This window comes from Coregonus clupeaformis, chromosome 39 (genome assembly GCF_020615455.1).
Source record: "Coregonus clupeaformis isolate EN_2021a chromosome 39, ASM2061545v1, whole genome shotgun sequence".
Taxonomy (NCBI): domain Eukaryota; kingdom Metazoa; phylum Chordata; class Actinopteri; order Salmoniformes; family Salmonidae; genus Coregonus; species Coregonus clupeaformis.
The window spans coordinates 11,107,126-11,130,641 of NC_059230.1; the positions used below are offsets into that span (position 1 = coordinate 11,107,126).

General features: G+C 41.8%; 1 protein-coding gene across 1 annotated transcript; it reads right to left on the bottom strand.

Annotated features, from left to right (window-relative positions):
- Positions 1-1,783: 1,783 nt before the first annotated feature.
- Positions 1,784-12,406, bottom strand: LOC121554409 (serine protease HTRA3). The gene is made up of 9 exons (XM_041867986.2): positions 11,512-12,406; positions 8,041-8,140; positions 7,207-7,429; positions 4,533-4,727; positions 4,295-4,327; positions 3,866-3,980; positions 3,580-3,637; positions 3,347-3,442; positions 1,784-3,137 (listed from the first exon to the last, which is right to left on the bottom strand). The coding sequence occupies exons 1-9, from the start codon at positions 11,930-11,932 to the stop codon at positions 2,969-2,971; spliced, it is 1,410 nt and encodes a 469-aa protein (XP_041723920.1). The 5' UTR covers positions 11,933-12,406; the 3' UTR covers positions 1,784-2,968.
- Positions 12,407-23,516: the final 11,110 nt, after the last annotated feature.

Sequence of the window (23,516 nt, forward strand, 5' to 3'; positions counted from 1 at the left end):
CTCCAGACCTTAATCCCATAGAAAATCTGTGGAGGGAGCTGAAGGTTCGAGTTGCCAAACGTCAGCCTCGAAACCTTAATGACTTGGAGAAGATCTGCAAAGAGGAGTGGGACAAAATCGGAAACGTCTGACCTCTGTGATTGCCAACAAGGGTTTTGCCACCAAGTACTAAGTCATGTTTTGCAGAGGGGTCAAATGCTTATTTCCCTCATTAAAATGCAAATCAATTTATAACATTTTAGACATGCGTTTTTCTGGATTTTTTTGTTGTTATTCTGTCTCTCACTGTTCAAATAAACCTACCATTAAAATTATAGACTGATCATGTCTTTGTCAGTGGGCAAACGTACAAAATCAGCAGGGGATCAAATACTTTTTTCCCTCACTGTACACTCAATTAGTATTTGGTAGCATTGCCTTTAAATTGTTTAACTTGGGTCAAATGTTTCAGGTAGCCTTCCACAAGCTTCCCACAATAAGTTGGGTGAATTTTGGCCCATTCCTCCTGACAGAGCTGGTGTAACTGAGTCAGGTTTGTAGGCCTCCTTGCTCGCACACGCTTTTTCAGTTCTGCTTCTGCCCACACAATTTCTATAGGATTGAGGTCAGGGCTTTGTGATGGCCACTCCAATACCTTGACTTTGTGTCCTTAAGCCGTTTTGCCACAACTTTGGAAGTATGCTTGGGGTCATTGTTCATTTGGAAGACCCATTTGCAACCAAGCTTTAACTTCCTGACTGATGTCTTGAGATGTTGCTTCAACATATCCACAAAACTCTAACTCGGCCACTCGGGAACATTCACTGTCTTCTTCGTAAGCAACTCCAGTGTAGATTTGGCCTTGTGTTTTAGGTTATTGTCCTTCTGAAAGGTGAATTTGTCTCCCAGTGTCTGGTGGAAAGCAGACTGAACCAGGTTTACTCCCCAGTTCTTAATGATTACAAGCATATCCATAACATGATGCAGCCACCACCATGCTAGAAGATATGGAGAGTGGAACTCAGTAATGTGTTGTATTGGATTTGTCCCAAACAGAACACTTTGTATTCAGGGCAAAAAGTGAATTGCTTTGCCACATTTTTTGCAGTATGCATGTTTTGGAATATTTGTATTCTTTACGAGCTTCCTTCTTTTCACTGTCAACTAGGTTATTATTGTGGAGTAACTACAATGTTGTTGATCCATCCTCAGTTTTCTCCTATCACAGCTATTCAACTCTAACTGTTTTAAAGTCACCATAGGCCTCATGGTGAAATCCCTGAGCGGTTTCCTTCCTCACCGGCAACTGAGTTAGTAAGAACGCTTGTATTTTTGTAGTGACTGGGTGTATTGATACACCATCCAAAGTGTAATTCATAACTTCACCATGCTGAAAGGGATATTCAATGTCTGCTTTTTTTCTTACCCATCTACCAATAGGTGCAAGGCATTGGAAAACCTCCCTGGTCTTTGTGGTTGAATCTGTGTTTGAAATTCACTGCTCGACTGAGGGACCTTACAGATAATTGTATGTGTGGGGTACAGAGATGAGGTAGTCATAACAAAGGGGTTGAATACTTATTGACTCAAGACATTTCAGTGTGTGTGAGAGTGTGTGGTGTGTGTGTGTGTAGCAGGCAGCCACAATACCCTGATTGTACTTAAACAAGGCCTGTAGCAGTAAACATTCCTGGCTTCCTCATCAGCCATCTCCAAGTGCAGCGGAACGTTGTCAAGGGAATCACACATGCACACACACACACACTCCTCACTGGGTCAATGCAAGAACGTCCTATGACCTAGATTAATTTAAAGACATTATTTATTTATTTTTATTAAAATTGTATTTGTAAAAAACAATCGCTACCATTCACATAGCCTGTTGGTAAGGAATCCAGATATGTAAACATTAAATCTGAAGTTAAGATGATTAATAACTGCCTGTAAAGTTAGTTTATTTATTCATACTATAAGCACAAGTTGGTATTGTAAACTACTTATGAACAACTCATAACACCTTTACAAACCCTTTATAAACCCTTTATGAAGGGGACATTAATGTAAAGTGTTACCAACGTGTCGATTATAGTAGAAGACAGCAAGAATACAGCAACAGTGAGATTCAATCAGACATTTGCTCACATTTTGCCAGCTGAAAAGAAATGTGGTCTTTCTTTCAATTTACAACTGACCATTTCTGACCAAAAATTATATATTTCTTTCAACCTATAACTGACCAAATAATTACATTCACAGTTGGTTATGGAATGGTTCCGAACCGACAGCATTGGACACAGCTACTCGTATACACAGAAATGTCTTCTATTCGACAGATTTAAAAGGCTATAAAAGCAATGTAACAATTGAAAAATCTATTATGCTAAACTTGTATTACCAATGATCACTTGCAGTGGGAGTAAGTGAGTCTCAAAAAACAGCTAGTATGCTTTGACAAAGACATTTAGATCATACAAAACACATACACAACAACAATAAAAATCCAGTGTTTCATTTCACTGGGACTTTAGTCCTAAATGCATGTGGACTCCAGAGTTTTCTGTGGAGATTTCCAAAACTAGGGTCAGTCAGTCTGTCGTTTCCCCATCAAGGTTCCAACAAACAAACACAGTTTTTCTGTTTGTTAATTTGTTTGTTGATCGTCTTCTCCTTGGATCTGAATAGTTAAAAAGTCACCCTTTAGGCACAGATCTAGGATCAGTTTTACCCTCCCAAATCCTAACATCAACCATTAGGGGGAGAAACAAACAACTGACCCTAGATCAATGTTTAGAGGCAACTTTATCAGTGTCTAGGTCTCTCAACCAGAGTGTTTGTTTGGTCCTTATACTTTTTTCAGTCTCCCGGATTCCACACCACGGTTGCCGTGGTTACTGCACGATGACGTCGTCGGGCTCGGTGTTGAGTGACATTGTAACGTTACAGAACGTTCAGATATATATCTTTTTTTATCTTGTCATTGTCATCATGGTTACTGCATAATGACGTCAGGCTGGATGTTGAAGAGCAGGTCGTCGTTGCCCCTCCTGACCTCCAGCAGCAGAGTCGTCTCCTCTGTGAGCGCCCCCTGTAGGTCAGCAGTGGTCAGCAGCGGACGGCCATTCAGCTTCACGATGATGTCGCCGTCTCTGATTCCACCTCTGTGTGGAGAAAAGGGATTTAAAAAATATATATATTTTGACATGTCGCCATCTCTGCGGCCACCTCTGTGGGTATTGCAAAGCATTTTGTTTTTAAATATAAATAATTATGTTAATTTATAGTGTCTTATTCATGAAAGTGATTATAAAATGTAACCATCTCTTTTAAGCCAATCAGTGGTTATGGTATAGCAGTGTAGGACACCTACTTCTGTGCAGGAGAGTGAGGCACCACTTCATGGACGTAGATCCCACTAGTGACATCAGGGAAGTCTGGGTTCTGCTGCTTCAGCTCCTCAACCAGGCTAGACGGGACAGACAGACACACAGTAAAGTTAGTTTTGGAAATAGTAACACTTTTATATGTATTGTAAGCTATGGAGATGTAATATATAGTTTAACACACATTTTAATATTATGATTACGTATTACAAAGACTTACGCTGAGGTGATGGTGAGCATCCTTATTCCAATAAACCGTTTCTTCAGTGATCTGACTTCTGTAAAATAAAAAAAGTCAAACTGTCATTTATACTCATCTGTTTTATTCTTCTTCCTTTTTCTGTTAAAATGTGATCATGCATGACGTCTGTCTGTCTTTCCACCTGTATGTATGATGACAGACCTTGCTCTGCTTGTCCAATGATTTGTTAAGGAAGGGGAGGGGTGGGCCTACCTTTGCTCTGCTTGTCCATTGATTCGTTAAGAAAGGGGAGGGGAGGGCCTACCTTTGCTCTGCTTGTCCATTGATTCGTTGAGGAAGCGTGTGATCCTATCAGAGGGGATGGCGAAGGAAATCCCAGCAGCCACCTTGAGAGTGTTGATGCCGATCACCTCGCCATCCTGGTGGCAGTCAGACAGGCAATGTAACATTGTGTTATGAATAGGAACTGGATTGCTACTGATACCGATCACCCCTCCATCGTGGTGGTATCCTATACAGGGTTATTAGGGGTCAGGACTGGGCTGGCTCCATATAATTAAATAGAACACTACAATGGGTATTGGCATCCTGGCAACGTGACTCAAAAGATCAGCCATCTTGGTCAGGGAATGTTTTGTTACTAGCGTATTATATTTCTATGGCAACAGCTTCTACTCACGATTATCACAGTGAAGGTTGTGACTAATGTTATGGGTGCTGACGTAGCACTTACCAAGTTAACGAGAGGTCCACCTGAATTTCCATACTGAGAAAAGATGGAAACAATGAATCAGTTGATTATTGAATCAACCAATGGGATGTGTCTCTGTGTGTATGATCTCTATGATCATGAATGTCCTCTTTAAAATGTCAACACAGACAACTAGACAGCCTATGAGTTGGTTATAAGTGGAGTGTGCTATAATTACTCTTTAAATAAAGTTTAGATAAAGTTGAATTGAATGTCTCACATTGATGATGGCGTCCGTCTGTACATAGCCCATGTCAGAGTCTCTTATGCCCAGCTCTTTGCCGTCCCTCTGGGCCGTGCTCACGATCCCCGTGGTAACTGTGTTCTGGAGCGCAAAGGGACTGCCAATGGCAACCACAAACTCACCAGGTCGAAGGTCGGCAGAGTGGCCTAGCAACAGCACCGAGAGCTTTTTCTAAAGGGAGAGAGAGAGAGGAAGGGGCGATGAGAGAGAGAAGGTGGGAGAGGAAGGAGGTGATGGAGAGAGAGAAGGTGGAAGAGGAAGGAGGTGATGGAGAGAGAGAAGGTGGAAGAGGAAGGGGGCGATGGAGGGAGAGAAGGTGGGAGAGGAAGGGGGTGATGGAGAGAGAAGTTGGGAATAGGAAGGGGGTGATGGAGAGAGAAGGTGGGAGAGGAAGTGGGCGATGGAGGGAGAGAAGGTGGGAGAGGAAGGGGGCAATGAAGGGAGAGAAGGTGGGAGAGGAAAGGGGTGATGGAGAGAGAAGGTGGGAGAGGAAGGGGGTGATGGAAAGAGAGAAGGTGGGAGAGGAAGGGGGCGATGGGGGGAGAGAAGGTGGGAGAGGAAGGGGGCGATGGGGGGAGAGGAAGGGGGCGATGGGGGGAGAGAAGGTGGGAGAGGAAGGGGGTGATGGAGAGAGAAAGTGGGAGAGGAAGGGGGTGATGGAAAGAGAAGGTGGGAGAGGAAGGGGGTGATGGAAAGAGAGAAGGTGGGAGAGGAAGGGGGCAATGGAGGGAGAGAAGGTGGGAGAGGAAGGGGGTGATGGAGAGAGAAGGTGGAAGAGTAAGGGGGCGATGGAAAGAGAGAAGGTGGGAGAGGAAGGGGGCGATGGAAAGAGAGAAGGTGGGAGAGGAAGGGGGCGATGGAGGGAGAGAAGGTGGGAGAGGAAGGGCAAGGGAGGGATAGAGAGAGTGAGGGGGTTGGGAGAGGGAGAAAGAGGGGGTGAGAGGAGGAGACAGAGAGAGCAAGAGAGAGAGGGTGAAAGGGTGGAGATGGAAAGGGAAAGGAGGAAGGGTTAAGAGAGGGACGGAGAGAAGAGAGAGAAGTAAAAACATATGCTCACGAGACGGATGGTGTAAGAGAGAGAAAGAGAGAGGGACCTGTGTAGGAATTCTTTAAAGGGAAACTTCACTCTTTTTCAACTTCATATTCATCATGTATAGCACCACCCCAACATCAACAATGTGAAAATGTAGTTTTGACTTAAATCTACTTGAAAATCTATGGCAATACCTAAAAACGGTTGACTAGCAATGATCAACAACCAATTTGACAGAGCTTGAAGAATTTTGAAAAGAATAATGGGAAAATGTTGCACAAACCAGGTGTGGAAAGCTCTTAGAGACTTACCCAGAAAGACTCACAGTTGTAATCGCTGCTAAAGGTTATTCTAACATGCATTGACTCAGGGGGTTGAATACTTATGTAATCAAGATATATTAGTGTTTTATTTTTCATAATTTTTTGTGTTTTGTGTAGATCGTTGACAACAAATGACAATTAAATAAATTGTAATCCCACTTTGTAACACAACAAAATGTGGAAAAAGTAAAGGGGTGTGAATACTTTCTATAGGCTCTGTACGTGTTTCCAATAACATCGTCGGTGTGCATCATGTGATTTTGACCAATTGTGAGAAGGTATTGCCTACTAATTGGTTGATGATGTCATTGGAAATACTTATCTTTGTATTTTTTACTACAAAACATAGAAATCTTTTCACATATGCTGGTGCTGGAGATTATGAATATGACGTTTTCATTATTGGATGTAAAAGACTAAAAAAACACCAGGAAATCAGCTCCAACTGATTTTAATTTTGGAAAGATATGTTCCCAAGTATTCCATCTCATAATAGAGAGACACGTTACCGTATACAAAATATGAGCAAGGTTTGAAATTATTATGTTTTAGTCAAATATTATATCCGTTTAGGCTTCTTTAGGTCAATTTGCAGTCTACAAATTATTTGTTAAGTTCTGACCATCCGTTCAAGAAAATAAAATTGGCCCGTGGCTGAATCTAGCTGATGATCCATGGGATTGGACATCAGTCATAACTATTTGTGACCTCAGGCATTCATTACATCCATCAAATATCTATTCAGCTCATTAACATCCAGGAATTCCCCCTTCCTTTCCCACGTTTTTAACAGTAAGGACTTCTTATTGTAGGATACAACTATAATGTGAACCTGAATATATAATCACCATAGTATTTGGACTGTTCCATTATAAAAAAGTCCAAAGGTCTTTAGGATACAGTGTTAGTCTTCCTCTAACCACAAACATTGGTGTCTAACCACAAACATATTGTTCACAAAGAACAATAGGTCTAGATATTTGACAACAGGCCTATGCATAAGAACATGCATGAGGCAAGAAAGCAACATGTCCTTTGTCTGACTCTTACGCAATTTCTAATAAACCCCTCTGGACCTTGAAGCCAGTTCCACTCCGTTTTTTTAATTGTTCCCCTCTAATCAGGGACTGATTTAGACCTGTGACACCAGGTGGGTGCAACTAATTATCAGGTAGAACAGACAACCAGCAGTAGTTCGGACCTCGTGGGGTAAGATTTGAAGATTTTTATAACTTATATAATCAAGCGTTCAACAATACCGTGGTATAAATAATATATAATCCACTTCTCTCACCAGTGAGTTGACTTTGATGGTGGCGATGTCGGACTTCTTGTCGATGTCCTTGATGGTCGCCTCGTAGATGTCACCGCTGTGCATCTGGACCTTGAGCTGCTGACGGCCCGACACAGGCGTGGTGCTGGACACGACGTGGGCGTTGGTCACTATCAGGCCTGTCTCCGACATCACAAAGCCCGACCCGCTAGACAGAGGGACGTTCCGGCCGAACAGAGGGTGTCTGGGGGTCAAGAGGTCAATTAAGGTCAAAAGAGGTACACCTAGAGCTAGAAATATAGACTTTCTAACGACAAGACGAGCGTTTACTGTGTCGTGTGATGTGCTATTGCCTATGATGAGAAATTACATAAGATCTACACTGTTGTGATGAAGTTACTACTAAGTTACTACGTTATATATGATAAACGTGATAATTTTGGTTCAACCATCATGCGCCCTTTATTCAACATAATACTGACACAACACACACTGTAGTTGGAGATAGAATTTGAATATTGAAACATTGTTGCAAATGTCGAAGAGACAGACAGCAATGTTTTTACTAATCTCCGCTGTTGAAAACTAAATGTTAGTCTAAAATAATTGTGAGATAATGTCTACATGCTTTTTATTGTGGAGGTCAAGTTTATAAATTGCCTGGCTGGGCTGATGAGACAGTGGATTGCACAGTCAGATGGAACAGAGTAAATAGGCATTTTAACGTCATAGATTTAGCCGGTGGTAACTTGTGGAATAGACACCAGCTGGAATGCGGTTTTAACCAATCAGCATTCAGGATTAGACCCACCCGTTGTACACACGTGTCTGCCTACACAAACACACTCAGCGTACCTGAGGAAGAGTTCGATGTGGACCACAGCCGGAGCGATCTTCTCCACCACGTCAGCTATGAAGTTAAACTTATACCTGGGACTGGTGGGGTGTGAAGTACCTATACTAGCAGGAAGAATTACTCATGTTAATAATAGAATACAGTCACTCCTCTACACCATCACCACTCAAACATCATATTTTCTAGCTGTTATCTGTTAGCTGCAACCTAATGTGCAGAAAACAGAAGGCTTAAAAGTGGTAAGAGTAAGGGCCCAGAGTTTTCCCTAGTTAGGTCATGTGATCAGAAAAACATCTTAGACAACAACATCAACAGTATCAAAACAGCAGCAACACATATTTTCTGAGGTCAACAAGTGCAGGTTCCTCTGTGAACTTCCTCTGTGATGCCCTACACTACTTTATTCTTCCCTCCACCTCTTCCTAAATGAAACCTCAGTACTTTGGTCTAAAAACAGCTGGATGGTTTTGCCGGCCTCCACTCTTTCAGGGCCACGAAAGAGCCTTGGTGGCGTGTGTGTGGTGGGTGCAGCAGTAAACAAACGTTAATTACAGCGAGTTATTTCCAGTACATGGCAGCCACGCCACCGGCTGGCGTTTGTTCTCCTCAGCTGACTGCGGTTTCCTCTGTGTGTGTGTGTGTGTGTGTCGGTGTGTGACCGCCTTGGCTCGTATACACAATCAGGCTACACAGCTGAGTTTAGAGTACAAACAGTCAGCAAACACACACCCTGTCCTGGAACTAGCCGGTGGCGTACTAGTGACCTCAATATCAACACCCAGATTTTCCAGTTACTCTTATTAATCTCATGCAGTATTACCAGGGCCAGGAGTTTTTCCTGACTTGGGGTCATCATCATGAAAAACACCTATAACTAACAAGGGCCCAGAGTTATTTCTAGTCAGGTCACATGGTCAGGGAAAAACTCCTGGCTCTACATCTGACTCTAGATTTGAGAACTATTCTCATACTCCTAACCATTTGCAAATCACATTTTTGGCTATGGTCATCCTCGTAATCATTGGCAAACCGTTGGCTAAGGGAGTCTAGAATTAAACATCCAAGTGAAGCGGAATCTCAGAAGAACATATTTCAGCACTAGGCTACAAATTGATCCTCTACGGTTGGCTAGCCAAGCATTAGAAAAACCAAACCAGTGGATGGCACAATCTTGGCAGTAACCGTGGAAAAACCAACTCAGCTATTATTCTAGCCTGATTTGTTTGTGCTGTCTTGCCAATAACCATATGAGTTGGCAAGACAGTAAAACAGATCTGGGACCAGGCTGCTATTATCCTGAGTGGTGGCCAATAATGATACTGTACATCTACCTCATGCTTTTCTGTGGGATAGAAGAATATATTGTAATTTCAGTCATTTCAGTGTGTGCACGCATGCATGTGTGCATACTGTAGATGCAATGCTAAGTTAAGGGTTTGAGATAAGTTTGGAAAATGTGGGTTTGGAACGAAGAACAGTTTGAAGATACTAAACGTGTACTTAGACTGAAGGCCAGCCCATCCTAATGATAATGGGGAGATAATTTTAGCTTTAGACTGACGTGGTAGTTGGTCCATCTGAAATAACTCAAGGATGACTTGAGGGCAAACACACACGGTGTGAGTTGAATGGGTTCACATGCTGATATAATATTAGACTGAGTGAGATATAGACTGAGAAATGAGAGGCAATGGAGATCTGAGAATAAAAACTACATGTAAACAGTGATACTCTTCTCCTATTCCTAACTCAACAATCCCACACTTTAAAGTGTTCCAAAGGAAATGATCAGTTAGGGAAACCTTGAGTAATTGGCCAATTTGTCAGGAGATTAAGATAAAACGCCACCATCCATAATAATCTGCCTGTGTGAGGTCTCTACAAAGCCTTGATTCTAATTAGCTTATGGATGATTTGGACCAATGAGCAGATTAGAATACAAAGCTCATCATCAGTCATCCATATCCCTCTTATAAACTCCATTTAGATATGGGTTCAAATACCATTTAAAATCTTTCCAATAACTTAAACGTTTACTCTGGTCTCCCTGGAGTGCCCGATGGGAAAGGTTTGCAGTTTTGGGACTATTCTATTGGTTCCATTGCGCCAGGCAACCTTAATCAAGCCCAGCTTACATAGTTGAAATTATTTCAAATAGTAGTTGAACCCATGTATGGAGATTATAACAATTCAATTGCAGTCAGTCACATGCTTTTAAGCCCCTGTCACAGAATAATGACCTCTGATCAAAGTCAAGACAAATTGGATATGCCATAACTTTCTGTGTCTGCATGGGACTTCCTGCTTCCTGTGAAGTCTCTGAAGGGACACAACCCAACTCTGTTTCCCTCATTAGTGAGGAAAGTATTGTATTATTCGAGTTAGGTCAACCAGAGACGTCATACACTTAGTTGTTTTGAAAAGGGAATTGATGGCCAAATTCAATACGGTTTGATTAATTCGGTGTAAAAGACGGTGTTACAATGGAGCCCGCTCAGTTTGCATGGGCATGGCTCTGTTGTCTATATTACAAAACACAGTACAGCTTTGTTGACGTAGCCTGAAGTAAAGCGTGTTGCACACCGTCCACAAGGAACTGTTTAGGTCGGAGATGGTATGAGGTCATGTTTTGATTCTAGAATGTCCCTCAGGAACTATTTGTATTGTGCTACATTCTTTTTTAAATAAAAATAAATACATTCAGAATGGAATAGGAACCAAGGTAACTGCCACCCCTGGGCAGGAAAATGCCTATAAATGGACACAGGAAATACAAATAAAAGCTAGACAGGAAAACAAACATTAAACTCTGACAAGTGAAGTCATTCATTCAGTGGCTGGTCATTAGTTTTAATAATGTGAGACTAATCTATAGGAAGTCTGTCTGGGTATAATGATGGTGATGGGAGATTCCCCTAGGCACAGATCAGCTTTCTCTCCCCCAATCCTAACCTAAACCATTAGGAGGGAAAACCACAAAACTGGCCTCAGATCAGTGTCTAGGGGAAACATTTGTTCTATTCCAATGAGGGACATAAAGAACGTGTAGGGGTTGACTTTAGGGGTTAACTTTAATGATCCAGTCACTCAGACAGTCTGCTGGCTGCCCCTTCTGACAAAGGAGGGGTTTAAGGGTTGTTCATGCAATTCCACTAGCCTACTTACTGTAGACGGTTACTATTCCTTTATAGTGCACTACTTTTGATCAGAGCCCTATGGGCCCTAACCAAATCTCAGCCTTGAGTACGTAAAAAAGTAGTGCACTATATAGGAAGAGGAAGAGGGTGTCATTTGGGATGCACACTGTAACTGCACTATATGTAAACAATTCACCATCCATTTTGCATAAAGTCCATCAAACTGTGTGTGTGCACATTTCTGCTATTAATTAATGTTGAATTGTATGTTTTGTATGTTGCAACTGTTTGTTGTTGTTGTTGTTTGTTTCTTTTTAGACACAAATGACTTACCTTTGTTATGGTTGATTTCGCATGGTCCCTTCTGGACCGAGTTGATGGCTGGCAGCCCCTGTTGCAGAGCCTTCCTACTCTGCGCCTTCAGCTGACACACGTTCCCATAGGTATTGCCATCACTGCCGCAGACTTTATGCACCAATTTGCACTGGCAGAACCCCTTGGCGAGCCGCTTGCCGGCCGGGTGCTTGCAGTCGAGTCCATCACCGCAGGGTAGGTCGTCTTTGCGCCCGCATGGCTCGCCTTCGCCCTGGGCGCAAACCAGGCAGCAGTTGCATCGGTCTGGAACGTACCCCATCGGGCAGCTGGGGCTGGGGCAAGTGCTCACGTCGCAGCGCTCCGTGCACTTTGGTTTGGCCTCAGCACGGACGAAGTCCTCGACGCAGAAGAGAACGGTGGCAAACAGTAGGATCTGCATTGTTTGCGATCAAATGGAGTGGAGAAAATTAAAACGATAAAATAAAAATAATGTATTTACATAAAGGTCATGTTCGTCACAAAACGGTTACTGGTAATTTGGGAAGATTGAACAACGCGCAACGTCTTTATGCATCACTTTCACTGGACTGTTGAGACAAATTTACGCTTGCAGGACAGACATTGGTGTCTTCTTACGACTGAAAAGTTCTCCACTCATATGCAGTCCTTTCTTGATCCAGATTAAATGGGAAACTTCATCCCTAAAGAGTGGAAATTCATCCCAAAGATGCGTGTAATTGTGCGCCTAATCGACACACTGTTTGCAGCTGTAAGTTATTTGTAATGATCCCGGTGTCCGTGAGTCTTCAGTGCATCAGAGCACTGCCTTTTCTTTTCTCGGGTTTTTGGAAGATCCCATGTCACATATCATTCGTTTGCATCTGGTCTGGCTCTGCCCCTCCGAAACGCATAGCTGAGCAAAAGAGGAGGTCTTTGATAATAAAAACGTAACTGACCCCATTGACACACACACACACGCACAGAGTAACTGACCCCATTGACATACACACACCTCATAACCATTGAGTTTTCCTCATATCTAGCATGAAAGTTGTCATCATACCTTGTGATGCATGACTTGAAAATGAACTTTGTCAGTGCCTGGCCACTGTAGGCCAAAGCATATTCATCACAATAATCACTGGGCAATATTACGCAGGTTAGCGTTTTTCGTCGTCAATCTTGTTCTGTAGACAGCTCTGCAGAGTGGTTCCTAGTTGGCACAGCCACAAAGTCATAAAATCTGATTAACCTCTTAAGGATCTGACCCTTTTTTTCAATTTTTGCCTAAAATGACATACCCAAATCTAACTGCCTGTAGCTCAGGACCTGAAGCAAGGATATGCATATTCTTCATACTATTTGAAAGGAAACACTTTGAAGTTTGTGGAAATGTGAACTTAATGTAGGAGAATATAACACATTAGATCTGGTAAAAGATAATACAAACAAAAAAACATACATTTTCTATTTTATTTATATTTTTATCATCTTTGAAATGCAAGAGAAAGGCCACAATATAATATTGCAGTTTAGGCGCAATTTAGATTTTGGCCACTAGATGGGAGCAGGGTGTGTGCACAGTTTCAGATTGATCCAGTGAAGCATTGCAATACTGGACTATTTTGTATCAAGTCTGCCCAAAGTGCCGAATTGGTCAATTGATACATTTTCAAGTACATAACTATAGAGAACATACAAAAATGATATGGTAATACAACATTTAAGTTTACACACTCCCAGGAATGTCATACATGATGGATCATTAGCTTATACACTAACTTTCACACATCTATATGGCCGGGCGGGCTGGGTGTGGAGCAAGAGACAGCAGGGGTTCAAATTGTAGAACCCAGTTCCTACATTTGAATATAAAAATTGATTTTATCAAACAAAACTATGCTACATTTTATCTCTGGGACCCTTAGGATGACAAATCAGAGCAAGATTACTGAATGTAAGTACATTATTTACCTTCAGAGGTGAATGTATCAAACCAGTTGCCGTGATACGTTTTTTGTTGTTGTGCACTCTCCTCAAACAATAGCATTACATTTACGTCATTTAGCAGACGCTCTTATCCAGAGCGACTTACAGTTAGTGAGTGCATACATTATTACTTTATTTTTTTCATACTGGCCCCCCATGGGAATCGAACCCACAACCCTGGCGTTGCAAACGCCATGCTCTACCAACTGAGCTACATCCCTGCCGGCCATTCCCTCCCCTACCCTGGATGACGCTGGGCCAATTGCGTGCCGCCCCATGGGTCTCCCAGTCGCGGCCGGCTACGACAGAGCCTGGATTCGAACCAGGATCTCTAGTGGCACAGCTAGCACTGCGATGCAGTGCCTTAGACCACTTCGCCACTCGGGAGACATCGGGAGCATGGTCTTTTTTCACTGTAATAGCTACTGTAAATTGGACAGTGCAGTTAGATTAACATGAATTTAACCTTTCTGCCCATATAAAACATGTCTATGTCCTGGAAATGTTGCTGTTACTTACAACAGTCATGCTAATCACATTAGCGCACGTTAGCGCAACCGTCCCGTATACGGGACACCGATCCCGTAGAGGTTTTTACGGCCAAAAAGCAAATTTTTGTTTTCATTAATTTTTACAATATTGGCAATTTTAACTTTGCAGCTGGCCCATCTAGCGGAAACTGCTCGGTTCTGCCTCCAGTGCAAGATTCATGACAATAAATGTCAACCTGCCAATATTACACTGGGGACCAAATAATGTTTCAAAATACTGACGTAAATAACTGGGTCTCTGTCAGACAACATGGGCATGGATGCACTCAGTAACTGAGTTGTCGCGTGGCAAAGAAAAAAATCATTTTCCTTTTCAAAATATTAAGTAATCCATTCGCCTGGATGTGAGCAAGTGCACTGTGCGTCCGAAATGGGAATAAAGGGAATAGTGTGCACTATAATGGGAATAGGGTGCCATTTGGGACGTAGTCCATGTTTTTATAAGTACTCCTTTTAAGGACAATTTAAGATGACCAGCCGGTACCAACATAACGGTGGTTGTTTTTTAGCACATACTCTCTCTCCAAGGGGAATGGGCATCAGGCTAGAGCCCAATAAATGTTTGTTTAGGTAGAGAAGAGAGGGTGCCCACCAAGTCATATGGCTTTCCCAAATGGCACCCTATTCCCTGTATAGTGCACTACGTTTGACCAGGGCCTGTAGGGAATAGGGTGCCATTTGGGACACAATCATATGTATTTCACCAACTACGGGTATGTTTATTTGAAAGCTCAACGTCAATCACTCCTGGCACTTCTCAGAAACACTGGACCCCTTGTTCCAGTCACCACTGAGCTGGCCATTAATGGGGGAAGCAGTACTTGGTGATATTTTCACGATTCCTAAGCATACTTTATATGTGTTGTTCTTGGGATTAAAAGATGGAATTGTTGCTGAATTTGTGATATTGCTGAACTAAATATGCCACTTATTACAGAAAAGTAAGACACAGCATTACTCTTTCTCTTTCTCTGTAACTTTTCAATAGTAAAATCTTTCCTGGCATGCTTTATTTACATAACTCCACTGCAGCATGTTCTTCATTTGGATACAGTGAGCTCCAAAAGGATTGGGACAGTGACATTCAATGATTTTTTTGGTCTCTGTACTCCAGCATTTTGGATTACATCAAGTTTGTGACTCTACAAACTTGTTCGATGCATTTGCTGTTTGTTTTGGTTGTGTTTCAGATTATTTTGTGTCCAATAGAATTGAATGGTAAATAATGTATTGTGTCATTTTGGAGTCACTTTTATTGTAAATAAGAATATCATATGTTACAGTTACAAGCTTGATGTAATCATTGCGTGCTAGGAATATGGGACCAAATACTAAACTTTTGACTACTTTATTAATACACATGTCCCAATGCTTTTGGTGGACTAAAATGGGGGGACTATGTACAAAAAGTGCTGTCATTTCTAAACGGTCCACCCGCTATGGATGAAAATACCCTCAAATTAAAGCTGAGAGTCTGCACTCATAATAACCTCATAGTCATTGTATCATTACTTTTAGAGATCACTGTATATGCATGTGTTACTCCACTGACAGATTTCTCTCCCTCTCTCTCTCCCTCTCTCCCCCTCTCTCTCTCTCTCTCTCTCTCTCTCCCTCTCTCTCTCTCCCTCTCCCTCTCTTCTTCCCTACACCATCTGGAGAAGGCAGACAAGCATTCCATCTTGTATGATTTCACCCCAGCACCTTCGCTCAGATAGGACACTCACCTACAGTGCTTTCAGAAATTATTAATACCCCTTGACTTATTCCAAATGTTGTGTTACAGCCTGAATTCAAAATGGATTAAATATATGTTTTCTCTCACCCATCTACACACAATACCCCATAATGACAAAGTGAAAACATGTTTTTAGAGATTTTAGCAAATTTATTGAAAATGAAACACAGAAATATCTAATTTAAATAAGTATTCACAGCCCTTTGCTATGACACTCCAAATTGAGCTCAGCTGCATCCAATTTCCTTTGATTATCGTTGTGATGTCACTACAACTTGATTGGAGTCCACCTGTGGTCAATTCAATTATTTGGACATGATTTAGAAAGAAACACACCTGTCTACAGTGGGGGAAAAAAGTATTTAGTCAGCCACCAATTGTGCAAGTTCTCCCACTTAAAAAGATGAGAGAGGCCTGTAATTTTCATCATAGGTACACGTCAACTATGACAGACAAAATGAGAAAAAAAATCCAGAAAATCACATTGTAGGATTTTTTATGAATTTATTAGCAAATTATGGTGGAAAATAAGTATTTGGTCAATAACAAAAGTTTCTCAATACTTTGTTATATACCCTTTGTTGGCAATGACACAGGTCAAACGTTTTCTGTAAGTCTTCACAAGGTTTTCACACACTGTTGCTGGTATTTTGGCCCATTCCTCCATGCAGATCTCCTCTAGAGCAGTGATGTTTTGGGGATGTCGCTGGGCAACACGGACTTTCAACTCCCTCCAAAGATTTTCTATGGGGTTGAGATCTGGAGACTGGCTAGGCCACTCCAGGACCTTGAAATGCTTCTTACGAAGCCACTCCTTCGTTGCCCGGGCGGTGTGTTTGGGATCATTGTCATGCTGAAAGACCCAGCCACGTTTCATCTTCAATGTCCTTGCTGATGGAAGGAGGTTTTCACTCAAAATCTCACGATACATGGCCCCATTCATTCTTTCCTTTACACGGATCAGTCGTCCTGGTCCCTTTGCAGAAAAACAGCCCCAAAGCATGATGTTTCCACCCCCATGCTTCACAGTAGGTATGGTGTTCTTTGGATGCAACTCAGCATTCTTTGTCCTCCAAACACGACGAGTTGAGTTTTTACCAAAAAGTTCTATTTTGGTTTCATCTGACCATATGACATTCTCCCAATCCTCTTCTGGATCATCCAAATGCACTCTAGCAAACTTCAGACGGGCCTGGACATGTACTGGCTTAAGCAGGGGGACACGTCTGGCACTGAAGGATTTGAGTCCCTGGCGGCGTAGTGTGTTACTGATGGTAGGCTTTGTTACTTTTGTCCCAGCTCTCTGCAGGTCATTCACTAGGTCCCCCCGTGTGGTTCTGGGATTTTTGCTCACCGTTCTTGTGATCATTTTGACCCCACGGGGTGAGATCTTGCGTGGAGCCCCAGATCGAGGGAGATTATCAGTGGTCTTGTATGTCTTCCATTTCCTAATAATTGCTCCCACAGTTGATTTCTTCAAACCAAGCTGCTTACCTATTGCAGATTCAGTCTTCCCAGCCTGGTGCAGGTCTACAATCTTGTTTCTGGTGTCCTTTGACAGCTCTTTGGTCTTGGCCATAGTGGAGTTTGGAGTGTGACTGTTTGAGGTTGTGGACAGGTGTCTTTTATACTGATAACAAGTTCAAAAAGGTGCCATTAATACAGGTAACGAGTGGAGGACAGAGGAGCCTCTTAAAGAAGAAGTTACAGGTCTGTGAGAGCCAGATATCTTGCTTGTTTGTAGGTGACCAAATACTTATTTTCCACCATAATTTGCAAATAAATTCATTAAAAATCCTACAATGTGATTTTCTGGATTTTCTTTTCTCAATTTGTCTGTCATAGTTGACGTGTACCTATGATGAAAATTACAGGCCTCTCTCATCTTTTTAAGTGGGAGAACTTGCACAATTGGTGGCTGACTAAATACTTTTTTCCCCCACTGTATATAAGGTCCCACAGCTGACAGTGCATGTCAGAGCAGAAACTATCCCATGAAGTCCAAGGAACTGGCCGTAGATCTCCGAGATTAGAATTGCGATGAGGCATAGATCTGGCGAAGTGTATGAAACAATTTCTAGAGTGTTGAAATATGGAACTACACAGACTCCGCCTAGTGCTGGCCATCTGACCAAAATGAGCAACCGGGCAAGAAGGACCTTGGTCAGGGACGTGACCTAGAACCCAATGACCACTCTGACAGAACTACCTAGTTTTTTGGCTGAGATGGGAGAATCTGCTAGAAGGACAACAGTCTCTACAGCACTTCACCAATCTGGGCTTTATGGGAGAGTGGCCAGACGGAAGCCACTCCTGAGAAAATGGCACATGACAGCATACCTGGAGTTTGCAAAAAGGCAAGTGAAAGACTCTGCAGTCTGATGAGACAAAAAATTTAACTCTTTGGCCTGAATGCAAAGAGCTATGTCTGGAAAACCAGGCACAGCTCATCACCCGTCTAAAACCATCCCTACCGTGAAGCATGGAGGTGGCAGCATCATGCTATGGGGATGCTTTTCAGTGGCAGGGACTGGGAGACTGGTAAGGATAGAGGGAACAATGAATGGCTACGAGACTATTGCAGTTCTGTGGGTGTAACATTTATTGACAATTTTGATACCTTCTGGAAACAAAGCTTGTATTATAAGGAGGATGGGATCCACCCAAATCATCTGGGTTCCTGGATCCTTTCACAGCATTATAAGGCTGCGTTGAGACAATGACTTATCAATGACCCCAGTCCAGCTCATTTAATACCTACCATTGTGTCGCTGAGTTGTCAGAATGATTCAGCAAATGTACATTATCCTAGGGGCGTTGGAAGACACAATGTAAATAACCTAATGTATGTCCCTCTTACTGCCTGGAATGCCTCTGCTGATCCTACAGCTATTGCATGCAGTAATCATATGCCTATGAACCAGAGTTCTACTGTTAGCACTGAGGTGGTGTGCCCTAGTCGGAAGTCCACTGTGTGCAGCTCACCCTGCACTAATACAAATAACCTGAGTATGTCTACCTCTGCTAATCTTCCCAGTAAAGCAAGACAAATAATCATGCATTCCAGAAAAGTGTTAAAAATAGCCCACGTAAACATATGTAGCTTAAGAAACAAGGTTCATGAAATCAATAATTTGCTAGTAACAGATGACATTCATATTCTGACTATCTCTGAAACTCACTTAGATAATACCTTTGATGATACAGTGGTAGCAATACAAGGTTATAACATTTACAGAAAAGACAGAAATGCCAATGGGTATGGTGTTGTGGTCTATATTCAGAACCACATTCCTGTAAAGCTTAGAGAGGATCTCATGATGAATACTGTTGAAGTAATATGGCTACAGGTTCACATGCCTCACCTAAAGCCTATTCTGGCGGGAAGCTGCTATAGACCACCAAGTGCTAACAGTCAGTATCTGGATAACTTGTGTGAAATGCTTGATAATATATGTGATATCAATAGAGAGGTATACTTTCTGGGTGATTTAAATATTGACTGGCTTTCATCAGGCTGCCCACTCAAGAGAAAGCTTCAAACTGTAACTAGTGCCTGCAACCTGGTTCAGATGATCAATCAACCTACCAGGGTAGTTACAAACAGTACAGGAATGAAACCATCAACATGTATTTATCATATCTTTACTAATGCTGCAGAAATTTATTTGAAAGCAGTATCCAAATCCATCGGATGTAGTGATCACAATATAGAAGCCATATCTAAGAAAACCTAAGTTCCAAAGGCTGGGCCTAATATTGTGTATAAGAGGTCATTCAATAAGTTCTGTAGTGATTCCTATGTTGTTGATGTGAAGAATATTTATTGGTCTGTAATGACGAGCAACCAGACACTGCACTTTTATGAAATTGCTTATCCCAGTTACTAACATATTTCTAAATATTTTTATTTAATCTTTATTTAACTAGGCAAGTCAGTTAAGAACAAATTCATATTTAAAATGACGGCCTACCCCGGCCAAACCCTACCCTAACCCGGACGACGCTGGGCCTATTGTGGGACTCCCGATCACGGCCGGTTGTTATACAGCCCGGGTTCGAACCAGGGTCTGTAGTGACGCCTCTAGCACTGAGATGTAGTGCCTTAGACCGCTACGCTACTCGGGTGCCCCTCTTATAAGCATTCACCCATTAAGAAAATGACAGTAAAAACTGTTAAATTCCCATGGATTGATGAGGAATTGAAAAATGGTATGGTTAAGAGGGTTGAGGCAAAAGAGCTGGCAAATTGAGAAATCATGTGACTAAACTGAATAATAAAAAGAAGAAGAAACTTCACTATGAAACAAGGATAAATGACATAAAGAATGATAGTAAAAAGCTTTGGAGCACCTTAAATTAAATTTTGGGAAAAAGGCAAACTCCGTTCCATCATTCATTGAATCAGATGGCTCATTCATCACAAAACCCACTGATATTGCCAACTACTTTAATGATTTTTTTCATAGGCATGACATGCCAGCAACAAACACTGACACTACACATCCAAGTATATCTGACCAGATTATGAAAGACAAGCATTGTAATTTTGAATTCGGTAAAGTAAGTGTGGAAGAGGTGAAAAAATATTATTTTCGATCAACAATGACAAGCCACCGGGGTCTGACAACTTGGATGGAAAATTACTGAGGATAATAGCGGACAATATTGCCACTCCTATTTGCCATCTTCAATTTAAGCCTACTAGAAAGTGTGTGCCCTCGGGCCTGGAGGGAAGCAAAAGTTATTCCCCTACCTAAGAATAGTAAAGCCCCCTTAACTGGCTCAAATAGCCGACCAATCAGCCTGTTACCAACCCTTACTAAACTTTTGGAAAAAATGGTGTTTGACCAGATAAAATGCTATTTCACAGTAAACAAAATGACAACAGACTTTCAGCACGCTTATAGGGAAAGATATTCAACAAGCACAGCACTTATACAAATGACTAATGATTGGCTGAGAGAAATTGATGCTAAAAAGATTGTGGGGGCTGTTTTGTTAGACTTCAGTGCGGCTTTTGATATTATCGATCATAGTCTGTTACTAGAAGAACTTATGTGTTATGGCTTTACACCCCCTGCTATATTGTGGATAAAGAGTTACCTGTCTAACAGAACACAGAGGGTGTTCTTTAATGGAAGCCTCTCCAACAAAATCTGGGTAGAATCAGGAATTCCCCAGGGCAGCTGTCTAGGCCCCTTACTTTTTTCAATCTTTACTAATGACATGCCACTGGCTTTGAGTAAAGCCAGTGTGTCTATGTATGCGGATGACTCAACACTATACACGTCAGCTACCACAGCGACTGAAATGACAGCCACACTTAACAAAGAGCTGCAGTTAGTTTCAGAATGGGTGGCAAGGAATAAGTTAGTCCTAAATATTTCAAAAACTAAAAGCATTGTATTTGGGACAAATCATTTACTAAACCCTAAACCTCAACTAAATCTTGTAATGAATAATGTGGAAATTGAGCAAGTTGAGGAAACTAAATTGCTTGGAGTAACCCTGGATTGTAAACTGTCATGGTCAAAACATATTGATACAACAGTAGCTAGGATGGGGAGAAGTCTGTCTATAATAAAGTGCTGCTCTACATTCTTAACAACACTATAAACAAGGCAGGTCCTACAGGCCTTAGTTTTGTCGCACTTGGACTACTGTTCAGTCGTGTGGTCAGGTAAGAGGGACTCAGAACAGGGCAGCACGGCTGGCCCTTGTATGTACATAGAGAGCTAACATTAATAAATATGCATGTCAATCTCTCCTGGCTCAAAGTGGAGGAGAGATTGACTTCATCACCACTTGTATTTGTGAGAGATATTGACATGTTGAATGAACCGATCTGTCTCTTTGAACTACTGGCACACAGCTCAGACACCCATGCATACCCCACAAGACATACCACCAGAGGTCTCTTCACAGTCCCCAAGTCAAGAACAGACTATGGAAGGCGCACAGTACTACATAGAGCCATGACTACATGGAACTCTATTCCACATCAAGTAACTCATGCCATTAGATAAAAAATAACAAAATATTAAAAAAACACCTTATGGAACAGCGGGGACTGTGAAGCAACACAAACATAGACACATGCATACAAACACACTATAACATACGCACTATACACACAGATTTTGTGTTGTAGATATGTGGTAGTAGAGTAGAGGCCTGAGAGCACACACTTAAAATGTTGTGAAATCTGTTATGAATGTATTGTAATGTTTTTAAAGTGTATAACTGCCTTAATTTCGCTGGACCCCAGGAAGAGTAGCTGCTGGCTTGGCAGCAGCTAATGGGGATCCATAATAAATACAAATACAAATAGAGCCAAATCCTTGATGAGAACCTGCTTCAGAGTGCAAACGACAGACTGGGGGAAGATTTACATTCCAACAGGACATTGACTACAAGCATACAGCCAAAGCAACACTGGAATGGCTTCAGAACAAGAATGTGAAAGTCCTTGAGTGGCCCAGCCAAAGCCCAGGCTTGAATCCTATTGAAATCTGTGGAAAGACTTGAAGATTGCTGTTCACCTCCGCTCCCCATCTAACTTAACAGAGCTTGAGAAAGTCTGCAAGGAAGAATGGGAGAAAATCCCCAAATCCAGATGAGCAAAGCTGATACAGACATACCCAAGACGACTCAAAGCTGTAAACGCCGCCAAAGGTGCTTCTACAAAGTATTGACTCAGGGATGTGAATACTTATGTAAATGAGATATTTCTCGATTTTCATTTTCAATAAATGTGCAAACATTTCTAAAAACATGTTTTCGCTGTCATTATGGGGTATTGTGTGTAGATGGGTGAGAAAAGACAAGGGGTATGAATACATTCTGAAGGCACTGCAGCTACCTTAAGATGAATAAACTAACTGCAAATTGCTGTGGATTAGAACTTCTACTAAAATGTAAATGCAGATTACTAGAAGTTAAAACTAGGGCCCATAGTTTTTCCTCGTCAGGGGGGCACATGATGGCCCCAGTTATGACAGACATTATAAAAGGCGCTTCACAATGAGAACCCATGTAGAAAGAGTTTACAGAATTTATTTCAGCATGTGGATTTGTATAACAGTATCAAAGTGATTGTTGATTACAAGATATAAAAACAGACAGTAACCACGTTTCCATCCACAGTTTTTATGCGAGTAAAGTCATACCGTATAAAAAAAATCACGACAGCTGTGATGGAAACAGGTCGTTTCGGTACAGTTGTATAAATGGCGACAGATCATTGGTGGGATCTTTTTGTGGCTGTATAATTAATTATGCGAGAAATGGTGGTGGAAATGCCTTTATGCACAAATATTGATATAATAACCATCATATTGAAGTAAACTTGGGAGTCACGCGATGATATGGAGTGTGGTCCTCCCACTATGTCTCAGGAAACCATGCAGTTTATTAGGCTACAGATTAAAGAAGTTATGAACTTCACAGGGTGGTGAAAGTGCACGGTGATGAGCTTGATGCTCCTTTCCAATAAATATCAAGGGTCTTATTCTGGTGACTTGATGATCGATGCTTGACTGCCGTTTGACAAATACAAATATTCTCTGTTTTATCCATAATAATCTGATGATGTAGACGACCAACTCAGCCTACCTGCACTGTGTCTGCGAGCTGTTGGATAGAGCACACGTGCCCAGACCAGAGGAGGCACATTTGCTATTCAACGCAACAGTTTTTGTGACAAAACTATCGGTAGAGTTGAAAATGCGCTGGAAACACAT